At 39.8% G+C, this 12,919-nt stretch overlaps 1 protein-coding gene across 2 annotated transcripts in view; it reads left to right on the top strand.

Moving 5' to 3' along the window:
- Nucleotides 1-12,919, top strand: part of LOC308143391 (MAM domain-containing glycosylphosphatidylinositol anchor protein 2) — a 189,165-nt gene that overhangs the window by 70,971 nt on the left and 105,275 nt on the right. For both annotated transcript variants that reach the window (XM_080514174.1, XM_080514175.1), the window contains exon 3: nt 2,691-2,865. In XM_080514174.1, the coding sequence (XP_080370300.1) occupies nt 2,691-2,865 (175 nt within the window). The remainder of the gene's footprint in view (nt 1-2,690; nt 2,866-12,919) is intronic.

Genomic DNA, 12,919 nt, shown 5'->3' with positions numbered 1-12,919 from the left:
GTCATTTTCTACCCCCGAGCTGTAAACACGCCTCAGTGACGGTGTCCTAAAGTCACAATTTGGGCTATCTGCACTTTTAGTTTCTTTCCCAGGTCTATTGAGAAAATGATCAAACTCCAGCGCTGTCATAACCTCGAGCCGTAATGGCCGTGGCGAAAACCCCACAGCGACAGCTGCACAGCTGCAATCTCTGCGACGGCACCCAATCCCTATCCCGCATGCAACGATATCCCTGTTCCATCTGATGCTATCTCTGCAAAATGGGATGTTATCGGTATCCAAGATGATGCTATCGCCATGCGGTGTGGATATATTGGATCCTAATTCATGGCTTCCCCACTGCCTCGACAGAGATATGTGAGGCTCGGTGGCTTACTTAGGATGAGGGATTGAATGGAGCCTTCTGCTCGGTGGGTCTGGCTGTGTGGCCCCCGGGCCAGAGTTGTCACAGTACCTGTTCATGCTGTATGCTTTAATGAGGACAGGAGAGGGAGATGATGGAGAGTCAATTACTACCCCGTGTTAGAGAGTAACACTGTTTCACCTTTCATTACAGCCCGATGCCACGGGCTAACTGGGTCTCATCAGTTGGTGAAAGGTGCTCATGCTGAGAAGGCCAGACTGAGGTCAGACTTGTGTGGAACCCAGTGAAGAGGGAGGTTTTCACAAAGACGTGTACTCTGATGGGTACACGTCTTTGGACCGTGTTTTGTCACTAAACTTGGCGTTTACATCTATAGATAAAAATACCTCATCCATCTTCATTTTGACGGGTTAGAGATTTTACATTTAACCAAAGGTAAAGACTGTTTAAGAGTCGTTAGTGTTGTGAAGCTGTGAGCACAATTTAACTCGGTATTAATCTGCCGCAGAGTCACAGTGTGCCTGGGGATATATTTTAACTCATCTGCTCATAAAATCCTCCCATTATTAGACATATATTAGACAGGCCTTTGTTTTTTCCCCCCATGTTTTATAGAAATAATCATAATTTGGAAGACCTCTGCTTTCTCATTAGCCACTGCTTATTGGGATGTCTAATGAGTTAAGAGACGTGCTTATTATCTATTTATTTTTTGCTCAGAGTTAAATGGAACAATCAATACTTTATCTCTTTACCTTCCTGCATGAGCTTCTAATCTAACACTGTTAAAGATTAGCTTAGCATAGCTCCGTCCAGCACGAACACTGTATATTAATGAAGAGGCTTAGATTAGATCTCTGCCTTCCAGTTGTTGTTTTATTGGTGATAGTGCCTGGAAAGGTCACTGACTGACTCAATATATCATTTGTACAAATCTTGCAGAAATGCATTTATGAGACAGTTAACAAGAGAGGCAGTCATCGAGCTATGAAAATGTGTTCTCTTATATTTCACTTACTTGCAAAAATTATCTGTCAGTATTGTCAATTACTGTATAGGATTTTAAATATACAGAAATATCCTCAAATGACAAGTCAAGCCCAACGCTTCCTGCTCAGATTACCTAAAGGTTTGGGTTTTACAATAATACACACTTGGTTGGAGCACACTGGGTGGTCAATCAGCTCACATGGGGGGTTTAACTATTCAAAATTCAAATAATGTTGTTACAATGTGTGCTACAGTGGCACATCCATAATTTATTAACTGAAACAACTTCAAAAGTCACACAGACATATAGTTCTGATACATTTTATTTATTTATTTATTTATTTGTGTGTGAATAAGTCAATTGAACAAATGAAGACAAATGGACAGTTTATTGTCTCCAATGAGACCAGTGTGGATGTTCAGACTTCACTTCTTTCTTTCGCTCTCTCTTCTCTCTTTCTCGCACTTCTGCACAGTCTCTTTCTGCAGTTTTTCTTTTGCCTTTTCCATCTTGGCCTTCTCCTGGTCACTCATGGGGGCGAGGTCCTGCAGCTTGATTATCTGATCTATGAGAACCTGGATGTCCTGTTCCATTCTTTTCTTGCTCTTGAGCCAGTCCTCCTTGGCGATCCAGGTCTCTTCTGCCTCTTTCGACAAGCCTTTCGCCTCCTGAATCTTGAACATTGAAGGGCTGTTTAACATAATTAACCTTGACTCTAAAACAGGAACATTTCCAGAACAAATCAAAATATCCGAGGTGATTCCATTGTTTACGACGAGTAATAGACATTGAACTTAAACATACTCATACCTCTATCTGTTGACCTGGCAGCCTTACATGACAACTCGACCCCATATAGTCCTCCGGTGAGCAAAGTTAGTGAGTTTCTAGTGATAGTAATATTTGATAATGTGGTACTTAATAGAATTGATTGATTTATAACGTTTACAGAAATACTGTATCAGCCAGTTGTTTCCTTTGAAAGCCTCCTCGTAGTTTAAAAACCATCATCTCTTTTGATCCAGTAATCAGTTCTTCCAATTCATAGAACTAAAAATACAAAGGAGTCATTTCATAGTAATTAATGAAAAAAAAAAAAAAATGGTGTGAAAAGTGGGAAATAAACCCAATTATGTTCATCAGACTGTATTTGTTGAATTTTTTTAAATGGGTTTTTTGTGTGTTTTCGTGTCGACCATCCTTGCAGTGTAATAAGTTTAGACAACTTTTTCTTGTCAAAGTTCTTGATTTCTTCCCGAGGTATTGTTTCTCTGCACACTGGAGCAGAAGTTCATCGCGTGAGAAGAAACTATTTTTTTTCTCCCCCCGTCACAGATCCGATGGACAAAGACAGCCGGCAGTGTGTCAGACCGCTTCCAGGACTCCAGTGTGTTCAACGAGACGTTGCACATCTCAAAGATCCTGAGGACCCAGGGAGGTCGATACTACTGCAAGGCTGAAAATGGCCTCGGCTCTCCAGCCATCAAGTCCATCAGGGTGGACGTCTACTGTAAGTCCCACATTGAGTGACCTCACTAATAAATCATATACGGCAAATATCTATATTTACTAAACACAAAAGCAGTATGGAAAATGGCTGTATGGAAAGTATATCATGCATATCTGCCCAGAGTTAGAGTTTTTCACGAAGGTTTCTAGATGTTTATTAAAAAGATATCCAAGTGTGGTGGATTAGAGATGTGGAGACTATCTCTGTTACGCTGCGAAGAAGCGGCCATGGTGTCACTTTTTCTCCAATCTCATACTCTTCTCAGCCAGAATCCAGACAACCGTGACCATGAAAAGGTTTCTATACACTGTTTTGATTATGCAACAGATCCAGCCGTTTCACTGTGAGATAAAATGCACTGCAGTCAACTTGCTAGCACAGTTTGCTCCAAATACACGGTTTCACTAATGTACACAACATCAAAATGTTTCAATATTTTAAACTTCCAGCAAGAACATCATCAGAACTAATGGAATATGTATATTCACATTTACCATAATTCGATTTCAGGAAACAAAAGCTAATACCAAGAACATCTGGAATACAGATGAGATTGTATGAAACCTTTCAGCCTAAAGTTGTTGTGACCCTTGTTTCTGCTTCACATGAAAAGTACTTTGATTGCAGGCGGCGCTTGCACGAAGACCCCTTTAGCATTCCTGAGGATGGTAATTACACTAAAACACTTTTGTTATCCTGACGCAGTCATCCACTGTAAGAGCAGCCTCTCTATTTTTAAAGTATGTGTTCGACAAACAGGGAATGTTCATTAGCATTCATCAAAGAAAATGGCAATTTACTCCTATTGCTTTTATTGATCATCCATTGATTCTCCTATTTGTGACTTCATGAGTCGTCGAAGATACTCAAGAGTTTGTTGCTTTCCCTCAAACAACCTCCGTCCTGTACGGTTGTGTTTTTTTGTACGAGCGAACTCGGCATTTATATCCAATAATAAAATAATGTGTAGGAGTGTTATAAGTGCAGCTCTTTGGTCTTCTGCAGCTTCAAGAAACTCTGTGGAGATGCATTTGAAATTACATGCTTAGTGCCTTTGAAAGAGCTCTAAGCTGCCTGCTTATTTTTTTTTTTTTTTCACAACAGCTTCTTTCTCAACAGTGCCCAATCTCTGCTTGCTTTTTTAATGCCAAGCTACCAGGAAAAAAAACAACAACATATCTATCTTTGAAATTCTGACCCCCTCTCTTCCCATAATTCGTTGCCAAGCTCAATTTTTTGTCACAGAGAAAAGTGAGAGATACCGGAGAAAACATTTTTGCAGTAAATACGACGCACTTGATCCCTTCCCAGTTCCTCGTAGATTCATTTGATGGATTTCCGAGCGATCAAACACCAGTGTATGTGCATTAGTTGGTAGTTATGATTTATACTCCCACGCTCTCCTCTGGAGATTGAGACCGGTGTTTTGAGCTGCGGTGCTTTTAGTACAAATGGTAAATTCTGTAAATGTTGTTATTGACAGGAAACCTTTTTGTTTCGTTGCCTTATAATTGACACAGAGTATCTCTGTGTTTGTGTTTCTCTTTCGCTTCTAAGGCACACTGGTATTTCCAAATAGTTGGTGCTGTTCCAACCTTCTGCCTCAAGAGGCAATAAAGTGCTTCATTGCAGCTTTCTGCACTGTTTGTTATTTTCTTCACGGCAAATCTTACTAATTTTAAAAGAACACGGTACCGAACTTACAAACTTAAGCAGCATAAAAGATGAAAACATGAAGGCTGCCACAGTTCTTTTTCAACCGTTAACAATAGTTTGAGTTTGGTAATGTTCTGTTTGTTATATTCTTCCCTTCAATATCTGGTTCTAAAAAGCATTTACTAAGCTAGAGCATTCATTAAAATTCTCAATTCTTCCAGTGCAGCAAAACAACAATCTGAATATGAAAACTATAATAAAGATAACGGGAACAAATTATTTAAAAGATAACCACTTAGCTCTATTTATTATTGTGACTCTTTTATTATATGTTATTATCCTGCTTGTAATGCCTGACTGCTTTTATCGCTCCAAGGTTTTTGTTGTGGTTTGTGTTTATCTATTTTAATCAACTTACTTATTGGTGAATGGCAAAGCACTGACCACTTTTCTTGTTTGTCTTGTTTTTATTGTCACTCGACACTCGACAGAAACCTGCCTGTCTCTCTCATATATATGTCTCTCTCATATATATATATATGAGAAGAGAAAAAAAATCCGAAACGAAAATGTCTCCATTTTCAGTGTTTTCACTCATAGACTAATACACACACAGGTGGGATCACTTGCTGTTCAGTGCCGCTGGTTAAACACCACTTCGGTCACTTTTAGTGGACTGATTGTGACCCACATAAAGCCACACAGAAGATAGCCATCAGTGAAATTGGTTTTAACACATGCAAGTTCCTTACTGATGATTTCCACATAACCTAGATAGTCTTAACAGTCTCTCCACTGAGCTGAGTCAGGTTGATGCCGGTGTGTCTGCCCTAGAGTCCAAAAACTGCAAACAGTGCAGCACTTTAATGGAAGAAGCACATTTCTGTCCACATATGCATGGCTGAACAACTTATATTTGAATGAATGTGGCACTATCTTGTAATCCAGTGTACAATTTCCTTTTTATACGCCCATGAACCCCCCTTTCTCATTCCTCTTTCTCAGGTCTGTCTCACAAATACAGAAGACAGTGTTAACACGCTTTCTTTTTCTTCTCTCTGCTGTTTTTTTTTTTTTTTTTCTTTCTTCTTTTATGTCTCTGTCTTACTCCATGTGTGAGCCTCATTCTCGTGCCTGTTTATTTGGACTGACACTGGCAGGGGCTGTGGAATTGAAACTTGTTTAGAAAGCCTTTGGTTGGCTTTAGTGGTGCAGGAGGTCGGGGCTGAATGCATCTCAGCAGCTGACAGTCAGAACCTTGTTCTCTCTGTGCACCATTTCACCTTGGCTGCACTAAAGAGCTGGAGGAGCAGCAGACGTGGAAATGAAGCCAGATAGCACACAGGAGACAGAACACGAGCGTAATCCGAAAACGTGTCTCCTCGGCGGGCTTCACCAGACAGCACTCTGAGCTTCCAGTTCCTGTGTTGTTGAGGCGAGCTATTAATTGCATTTTCAAGAAAAGAATTAGTTCTTGGTGCACTTCAAGCAAAAATAATCCTCAATAGACTCATTATTTTCAGATATGTAGTGGATAACAAAAAGTACAGTCTGATTTGTGTTGTTTTAAACTGTGTTATGACATTCTAACACCTCAAGGTCGAAATCTGTTCAATTTTGGTTCCATTTTAATATTTTAATTGGAAACATGAAGCTGTGGCTTTTGTCATGTTATGTGTGTAACTACAGATGACTACCAGTACAATAATAACACATTTAACGACAGTAGTAAGAGAAATGAACTGAAAAGCATGTTAATTGGAATTATATTGATGTGAAAGTCCCTGAGCTGGTTGGATGAAGCACATATGGAAGGTGGAGCAAAAACCCAAGAACGTATTTGGTTTTGAAATATCAATATTTCTGTATTCATCTTCGCATCTTCATATTATACACCTTCAGGAGCCACGATCCTTACTGTCTTGCACTGGATGTACACATACACATTATCATAAACTGTAATATTATTGATTCCTGTAAATAATAAGGTAATAATAATATAATAGATCACAGTTAAACCCCACTCCCTCACAGTTCAGCACGCATCTGAACAAGCACGATCAAACTGAAGCTTGGTCCATAATAGTGTGAACCACAACATAATTTGCACTATGACATTGTAACTTTAAATGCAGATTTGCAATAAACACAACAGAATTCTGTTTGTACAAAAACAATCGCGCAGTATATGGATTTGTTTTATTTTAAACAAACATTCCAAACAGCTTTCCTTGTGATATTTTATTTGTTGCTTTTTTGCATTTGCATTTGGCCTTGTATAGTGCGTGTATACTTCACATCGTGTTCTTTTGCACAAATCATGCCTACAGAGCAATGTTATAGCTGTCCCCCGTGGCTGAATTAAATTGATGGGCCTTGGCAGTACATGCTATTTTTAGTGGTTTGCGGCTAGATTTTTTTAATTAGTATTGAAATTGGTGTTTTGGCGCTGGACCTCCCATCAGCAACACCTTAAGTTATGTTCAGGCTTGATGTTGTGGCTTTCAAATGTATCTTGCATGTAGATGTTCATGTGTGTGATTGTGCTCTCTCGCTCTCTCTCTCTCTCTCTCTCTCTCTCTCTCTCTCTCTCTCTCTCTCTCTGTATGTGTGTATATATATATATATATATATATATATATATATATACACACACACACAACAGGACTTGAAGGGAAGGTTGTATCCACATACAGCTCCAGCATATTTTAAATTAAGAGGCCGAAACCTGAATGGTATTTCTATAGCTGCTTCCTTTTAACATTTTCTTTTATTTGCTCCTGCCTCCTCCAGTCAAGGGCTTTGATTCCAATTTTCAAAACAACTACAAGAAATCTCATTCGCGGGTTATTTTTGATTATTTGATCAGTGACTGCATTTCTTGAGCTGCTCTCTGTCTTCATAACGGCAGCCTCGGCCGGTTTGATGCTGCTTCAGATAAATTAGAGGAAACTGGAAGAGTATTTTGAGAGCGTAGACCTCAGGCAAGGCTAATTGTCTGCTCTTTCACGATAAGCAAATTGGTAGCTACGACCATGATGTGCTATGGCTCGATATATTTCCCAAACTTTCAGAACAATGTAGGAATACACTGTCAAGCTGAAATCTTGGTAACGCAATCTGTTTGTGTATATTGTATTATATATTTTTATTAATCTGTCTTGACTTAATAACCTAATCTTTAGGATTTTTGATGGTGTGATATATGTCTATATGGTAGTAAATGTTCCAAATTTGAGTTCCTCAGACCTTTTTCACAAAGGAAATGGCTTGATGCAGACATTACCCATGTGTACACGCATTTTGATGTAACCTCGCTGCAGATGTTATAACAAAAGAGAGGGAGATTATGCCATTGTCTGTTGGAGCATGGCGATATTAGCATGGCTACAACACAAGATGATATCAATGGAAGAAGGACAGGTAATATTTTCTTCCGAGCCACAAAGTGTAGTTATTTTCCGCCTTGTCCCTCTCCCTTTATTGGCAGTAACTATAAAACTGAAAGTCTCCCCTTTGTGTTATCATAGTGTTTTATCATGCTCATCTGTCTTGTCTCGTATTGCTCATGTCGCCTGTTCTGTTTTGCCTTCAGTCCTTGTACATATTTCTACACATATTTGTCGCTTTCACATTAAAAATAAGACACCAATATCAATTATTATGCCCGGGAACTATGATGAGTTGTTTTTTTAAAAGAAGAACACAGGGGAAAAAAAACAGATCTTCTCAGAAACCCCATGGAACATTTTTCGATCATGTTGGTTTTGATGTGTTGGTCCAACGAAGGATCGGCACAGCTAAAATACGTTATGGCAGGAAATGTGAATCGTCGTGGGGGATTTTTCTGGTGGAGTTTTGCATGTTTTTCCTTGTGTGTTTGAGGTTACATGATGAATCTAAATTGCACCTGTGCAGAGTGAACCCTGCCTTCACCTGGGATCCACTGCAGCCTTCTACAACTCTGTGAGCCTGATCTACTAAGGCTGTAAAAGTACGGTCTTCATATTGCATGGCCACAGGTATGTGGATCTGCACGGTATCATTTCACTTTGTCCTTGTTGGGGCTCAAAACTCCATCCAATCACTGTTTGCAAACAAATTAACTCAAACACACAATACCGTTTTCACCAAATCAATATTGAATAAATTCACATAATTCTCTCATTTGAATATGGTAATGTGTATTTCGTATATGAGAGTGAAGTCAGTAAGCATTGTCTTCAATTGCCAAATGCATGCAAACAACATGCGCAATATATATTTTGGGAATTCTATTGTATGGTGCTTTTGCCATATCAGGTTTTAGAACAATGTCACTTTTGTGTTTTCCTGCTTAAAAACAAACACACCACACTCAAATCATAATCCTGCTTTCAGTAAATCTATATATACACATTAAATGAAGAGGTGGCAAATGAAACACTACGTTTATGAAGCCAAGCAGAGAAGCAGGCCAACAGAGAGTGAAAGTTTTCTTTTGAGTTGGCTGTGAACAGCTGACAAAATCAAGAACGGATAATTAATGGTAATAACTGACCTCTGCAGCCCTCAGGAGTTCATATGAGCTCCATAGCCAGCTCAAAGCTAACGTCTTTACAAAGCTCAGAAGTCCATCTAAGCACATTTTATACCTGCTGACACCTCAGTTGTGTTTGTCCACGGTTTGGTCTACGGGGAAGGTCCTCTGCAAAGTTAATAAAGAACCTTCCCCAACTCCTACACTGATCGATTTTAAGCTTAAGACGCTCACTTCTCTTTTCCTACAGGGGAGTCATCTCAGTGTTCTCATTTAATTTCAGCTGCATTAATTTTGCTGCAGCATCTAATGTTTCATTGAGTGACTGATCGAGGAGGGCTCAAGGGTTCTGCAGGGGAAGCTTATTGCAGGCTCAGAGAGTTCATTGACCATCACCAGCACAATATATCTGAAAGCGGTTCGGCCGGAAGGTGAGATGAAGAAAATGTCCACTGAAGTGAGTGACCAGAAAAAGAACAAACACTTAGGAAGGAGGTTTGGTGCCTGACTCATTCCTCTTTCACAGTGGATGGCTGATGAATAAATGCAATCTTTATCCAGTGACTTGTGACAATAATTGTGCATTTTTCCAAACATGCTGTAATGACGTTATTAAGCACTGAAATTAGGAGCCAATGAACTGTCTCAACAAATACAAATTAATCAGCAGCCATTTTCATAATCAAATAAGTTAAGTAAGTCCTTACAAATGTGAAGATTTAGATTCTTGGTTGGACAAATCAAGTTATTTAACGGATTTATTGCTGTTTTCTGGCTTTTTGTCCACCAAACATTTAATTTATTCAAATGATTTCATCCTAAAAAAATAATTACCGTGTTAATCAGTGCTGAACATCATCATTAGTTGCAATCTAGCTCTGGGTGACAAACAGAAAAATTCCTTTTGGTTTTAGAGGCTCTCAAAACAGTCAAATTCACTCGGAGAACAAACCGAACTGATAGTCAAACAAGAAAAACAAAAATTGGCTTTAAACCTGCTCAGTCCACGACAGGTCAGCGTTTGTTATGCAGGATTTGATGAAAGACTGCCTTTAAAGTGTGAATAAACATTAAATAGATTGAGACCAAGAAGGAACGCACATTCAGTCAAGGTTTTGTATTTTTATGAAGCTGTTATCAGAGAAGAAGTAGCACCTTGTACTCTTTGTCCATATGCTAATATTGGGTAGATGATACTGATGCTGTTTGTCTGCTCAGCCGGTTCCCGTGTGTCCGTGGCTGTGAAACAGTTCGATTCAGGTGGTGCATAGAAAGAAAAAAAACAAAAAACAACCCAGCCGACTGTGTGTATCATTTCATTGAAGTATCCACACACACTTCCCCTCTCCCTGATATTTCTCACTGCATTCCTTCAAAAGGATTAGAATAAGACAATAGCCTGTTTTCTCTGTCTTATCTGTGGAAGGACTTACGCAGCCCTTTACTCCACGCCGCTGGTGCAGAAGCCAGAGAATTTTAATGAGACAACTGTGTGTTTGTCTGTGTGTGTGGATTTGTGCACATTTGTCAGCACATGGGCCACAGTCGAAGACCTTTTTTTTTTTTTTTTTTTTTTGGCAACAGCAGTGTTCGTCTCGATTTGGGACGTGTGAATGTGTGTGTCCATTTCTTTGTGTGCTCATGCGTGTGAGAGGAAGCAAAAATAGAGGCTGCCCATTGGGTTCAAGCACATGCTTATGCATGAACACACTCTCCACCAGTGAGGTCCTGACTCACACAAACATGTCAAAGGCTTAACTTGTCTTGGCATACGCCTCCTCAGCTGCGCAGCGGCGTGCAGGGTGAGGCCGACTTGGGGAAGTGTGTCTGCTTTATGTTTGCCTTCCCTCGATGGAGTTCATGAAGGAGCTCGGAGACCAAACAGCAGCTGATGGTGTTTGTTTTGTGAACGCGCTGGCTTTGCTTTATCCAGTTGGTGGTCAGTAAAACTGGCCCTTCTAATCTAATCATGTGTCCGCTTGCCGGTGCAACTTGTCCAAATGAAACGGATGACCGCTTCGAACAAGCAGAAAAGTGACGGTATGTCAAGAAAGTACGGATGAACCGATACCAATATACTGCACGGAGTAATGTACCCAGAAAAAAGCCCCCCGATACAACCAGGCAAGTATTATGTGACGAGCGATGTCAGTGGTGTGGAGATTCTGTTATAGAGAATAACAAAAGGAAGACGGAGTGTGTTTTGTGTTTTACCCTGTTTCCATGGAGACAGGGTCGGTGCATTTTCAAAAAGTTATAGTTCCCGTGGCTCTGAGCACCACTGTCATGTAAACAGACCCCCAAACTGCAACAGAAGTTCTCACTTCAAAATGTTGTTTCGTGAACAAGGCTTGAATTTCAGGGTCATAAGGTCAAACTCCATGTTGGCGAGGGAATTTTTTGGTTGCGTTGAGGTTCGAGAAGCAGACTTGGACTCCGAGCATGTGTAGTTAAGGTTAGATTAAGAGGATAGGTTAAATGCAGATCCGTATTTTCCCCAAGAGGATCATGAAACTATGCTTCCTTGTCCCTTTCTTGCAGCTGTCGTCACACTGTCAGGTGTGGTGAAATTGACAGTCAGAATATTATCTGTCTGTGGTTGCATACTTTCAACAACCACCAGTTGTGAACCCCACTCGCCCTGTTGCATACAATCACAGATTTTAAGTCGCGGTCAAAGATATAGTTGCTAGTTTGTCGGAAAAGGCCAAAATAGCGCAGTGTACAGCCGACTTTAAGCCTGAGCCTTTCCTGTGAACTTCCACATCCATTCATTACTGCTGTTTGGACCTTGTGCTTGCCTTTCAAGGCTCTGGAGAGCCTCTTATAAAGTGACCTGGTAATATATTTGGGTACGTTCACAGTGAAGTGAGTGTGTGGGATGGGGATCTCTGGGGATCTCATTGATTAGTGGGATCAGTTGGATGGAGCTGGAGCTGGAGGCAGGTTCAATAGGTTGAGTTATGACTCAGACTGAAGGAAGATACAACTGTGTGGACTCCATCCCGATCATATAAAGCTTTTATTTTCGCTGTTTTCTGGATAAATAGATCTATCTGTTTTATCCTCTACAATGGTGACACCCAGGATGATACTCACAAGTTGGGTAATTTAGAGCCCCTAATGGCTCTCTAACGCCCACGCTCCTTATTTAACGTCACTACTTCTGTAAAGCTTTCCATTCTGTCAAAGCACATGTGCAATTTACAACGATAAAGGGAGCCGATTTAGTGAAAGAATAAATTTTGGGAAAGTGCGAGTCCTTGGTTTCAGACAAAGATTTAAATGAAATGAAAAGCATGTCGAGCACACACTAATATTTCCAACTGTCTGGCTGCTTGTCCCCGGAAAATTCTCAGTCTCCATCTACCTAATCCTTTTAGCAGGTATTCGGAAAAAGGTAGGTTTTGGTGTTGACAACTTGAGTTTTCAACCCTAGGATTTTAAGATAACCCTTGGGACACAATGGGCTCAGTAACTGTAGGTACTGTGCACAATTTGGCTCATCTTTGTATCTTTCCTACATTTTTCACCCAAACTCATACAGTCCTTTACGCACAACAGCCCAGTTTTTATGTCTGTATTACAGACATGTACAATTCAAATGTACTTGGTCTTCCAACATAATACTGTAGGCTTTACAAATATAAATGCTCATAAATATTCAGCTGTTAATGGATTTAAGTATGTATCATGTTGGATTATTGAGCTTTCATCTGATTCCAACTGCGTTTGAAAATATGAAAAGTTGTTGACTTCATTTGTTTCTTTGTTACATACTTTTTTATAAATATATATATATTTTTTTTTTAGTCTGACTTGCTAATTTGATAATTTTTTTGCGAATGCCAAATGTGGATATGTGTGGGCTATATAACA

Source organism: Blennius ocellaris (assembly GCF_963422515.1).
Source record: "Blennius ocellaris genome assembly, chromosome: 18".
NCBI lineage: Eukaryota > Metazoa > Chordata > Actinopteri > Blenniiformes > Blenniidae > Blennius > Blennius ocellaris.
The sequence above is the reverse complement of the archived record's forward strand: the minus strand, read 5'-3'. Positions and strand labels throughout refer to the sequence as shown.